The sequence below is a fragment of the Leopardus geoffroyi genome, chromosome B3 (genome assembly GCF_018350155.1).
Source record: "Leopardus geoffroyi isolate Oge1 chromosome B3, O.geoffroyi_Oge1_pat1.0, whole genome shotgun sequence".
Taxonomy (NCBI): Eukaryota; Metazoa; Chordata; class Mammalia; order Carnivora; family Felidae; genus Leopardus; species Leopardus geoffroyi.
Window position 1 is genome coordinate 24,827,941 of NC_059337.1, and position 3,307 is coordinate 24,831,247.

At 52.1% G+C, this 3,307-nt stretch overlaps 1 protein-coding gene across 1 annotated transcript; it reads left to right on the forward strand.

Annotated features, from left to right (window-relative positions):
* The first annotated feature begins 211 nt into the window (after positions 1-211).
* On the forward strand, positions 212-2,904 carry LOC123583614. Its single transcript, XM_045450790.1, is given in 5 exon segments — positions 212-221; positions 878-1,326; positions 1,329-1,818; positions 1,821-2,190; positions 2,400-2,904. Coding segments are annotated over 5 exon segments (1,824 nt in total).
* The last annotated feature ends 403 nt before the right edge of the window (positions 2,905-3,307 follow it).

The window sequence follows — 3,307 nt, forward strand, 5'->3', positions numbered from 1 at the left end:
ATTGATTTATTAGACTCTGTTCTTTTTACTCATCAGCCCACATGGGACGATTCCCAGCAGCTTTTTTCAGGTTCTGTTCACGACTGAGGAAAGAGAAAGAATCCTCAACGAGGCCTGAAAACTAGTTCCGGGCACAGACGGGAATCCCACTGCCAACCAGGCTCAGATAGATGCCTCCTTCCCTTTAACTCAGCCCCAGTGGGATTTCAACATGGCAGAAGGTGAGGAGAGGCTCCGGGTCTACCGCCAGACTCTAATGGGTGGTCTCCGAATGGCTGCTAGGAAGCCAACCAATTTGGCCAAGGTAGGAAATGTACAACAGGGAAAAGATGAATCTCCAGCTGCCTTTTTAGAATGGATCATGGAGGCATTCCGTACCTATACCCCCATGGATCCAGAGGCTCTGGAAAGCAAGGCAGCTGTTATCATGGCCTTTGTAAACCAATTGGCCATAGACATTAGGAGAAAATTACAGAAAATAGATAGACTAGGAGAAAAAAGTCTGCAGGACTTACTGGTGGTGGCTGAAAAGGTATATAATAACCGGAAGCCTCCTGAGGACAAGCAGGCTCGCGTCATGGCAGCTGTCAGCAGTAAGCAGACTCAAACCTGGCCAGAATACTACTAGCTATTACTGCTGACTTCCCCAAGGAATGAGACCTCTGTCTCTGGCAGCTGGCAGACAACGCAAGAAAAGGTAAAGGATCCACCAAGGGGGGGAAGCAGAGGCTGCAGAAAGAGCAGTGCACATACTGCAAGGAGATAGGGCATTGGGCCCAAGATTGTCCGAAAAAGGCCGGCGGGAAGGGAAGCAAGACTGATCGAGTAAAAGTCCTAGAGCTAGATGAACTAAGTGATTAGGGGAATCAGGGTTCAGACCCTCTCCCCAAACCCAGGGTAACTCTTAAAGTGGAGAGGACCCCCGTTGACTTCCTTGTCGACATCGGAGCACAACATTCGGTCCCCTGCACCCCACAAGGAAAACTAGCCAGCAAGAAGTCCTGGGTACAAGGGGCAACTGGTATGAGCCAGTATTCATGGACTACCCGAAGAATGGTAGATTTGGGGTCGGGCCGGGTATCCCACTCCTTTATGGTAATAGCAGAATGCCCCTACCCACTGTTAGGACGGGACTTCCTGACCAAGATTGGAGCTCAGATAACTTTCAGACAAGGGGGGCCTCAGGTCACCGATGGCAAGGGCCACCCCATCCAGGTCCTGACCATGAAACTGGAGGATGAATACCGCCTCCACCAGGAGGCGCTCCCAAGAGAGGATAATATAGACAGATGGCTACAAGAATTCCCCTTGGTTTGGGCAGAGACAGGGGGAGGGGGGGAATAGGACTAGCTGCTCACAGGACCCCGGTCCTGGTAGAGCTCAAGCCAGGAGAGAGTCCGGTAAGGATCAAACAATACCCCATGTCTCAGGAGGCCCGGAAGGGGATCCAGCCACACATCCAGAGACTACTAAGCCTAGGGGTACTAGTTCCTTGCCAGTCTGCCTGGAACACCCCCCTACTACCAGTCAAAAATCCTCATACAAATGACTACCGACCGGTACAAGACCTCCGGAAAGTAAATAAGAGGGTCACGGACATACATCCAACTGTTCCCAACCCATATACTCTCTTGAGCTCCTTGGCGCCCTCCAGGGTCTGGTATACTGTACTAGATTTAAAGGACGCCTTCTTCAGTCTGCCGCTGGCACCCCAGAGCCAACCCTAGTTCGCCTCTGAGTGGCATGATCCGGAGGAGGGCTACAGTGGGCAACTCACCTGGACACGGCTGCCTCAGGGATTCAAAAATTCGCCCACCATCTTAACGAGGCACTACATGAGGACCTGGGTGAGTACAGAAGGGAGCACCCTGACCTCACCCTCCTACAGTACATAGATGACATCCTGATTGCTGCCTACAAGGCCAAAGACTGTGAGCAAGGGACCCAGGACCTGCTGGCTACTCTCGGGGCCTTAGGGTACCAGGCATCCACGAAGAAGGCTCAGATATGCAGTGAGAGGGTAAGTTACCTGGGGTATATCCTGGAGGGTGGACAGCGGCAGTTATCAGATGCCAGAAGAGAAACTGTCCTAAAGATCCCTACTCCCACCTCCCGAAGAGAAGTAAAGGAAATCTTAGGATCAGCAGTCTACTGCTGCCTCTGGGTTCTAGGTTTTGCTGAGATCGCCAGGCCCCTATATGAAGCTACCAAAGAGGGGAAAACATTTAAAGGGGCTGAAAAAGAAGAAACTGCCTTTAATCAGTTAAAAAAGGCCCTCCTAAGTGCCCCAGCCCTGGGCCTGCCAGACATTATGAAGCCCTTCCACCTCTTTGTAGACAAACATAAGGTAAGACCAGAAGGGGTTCTAACTCAAGCCTTAGGCCCCTGGAACCACCCAGTGGCTTACCTGTCCAAGAAACTAGACCCAGTGGCTGCCGGCTGGCCACCATGCCTAAGAATTATTGCGGCGACAGCACTCCTAGTCAAGGACGCAAAGAGACCTTAGGACAGATGATCTGGATCACAACCCCACACGCCATTGAAGGGGTCCTGAAACAGCCTCCTGATAGATGGATGAGCAACACACGTATGACTCATTACCAGAGCCTCCTACTCAACCCTCCACAGGTGCGGTTCCACCCCAGTGCAGCCCTCAATCCTGCAACCCTGCTGCCCGACCCTGACCTAGGTGCTCCACTACATGACTGTGTGGGGATCCTGGAGCAAGTACATGGATTCTGGACGGACCTGGCCGACCAGCCCCTCCCCGATGCCAAGGCTACATGGTTCACTGATGGCAGCAGCTTTGTGTGGGACGGACACAGGTATGCGGGTGCAGCGGTGGTCACTGAAACGGACACCGTATGGGTGGAGGCTCTACCCTCTGGAACGTCAGCCCAGTGAGCAGAGCTCTTCGCCCTTACCAAGGCCCTAACATTGGGAGCTAGAAAATGGCTTAACTACCGGACTTGGGAGACCCAGTTTTACCAGACCTGCCCAAATACTCCCAGGAGGAGTTACAGCGGATCAAGAAACTCCCCATGGCCCAGGAGATAAAGGGATGGTGGTATACACCTAACAAGGAGCTCGTGCTGCCAAACCGGCTCAGAGTCTTGATATTAGTGCACATTCATCAGTCTACTCACATGGGGGCCTGAAAATTAAAAGACTTAATCCGACATGCCAGAATCAAGATTCACCAACAGGACACCAAAATAGAGCAAGTTTTATCTGCCTGCAAGACCTGCTAACTCACCAACGCGAGAGCCACATCAAATAAAAAAAGGAACCAGGCTCAGAGGCACCA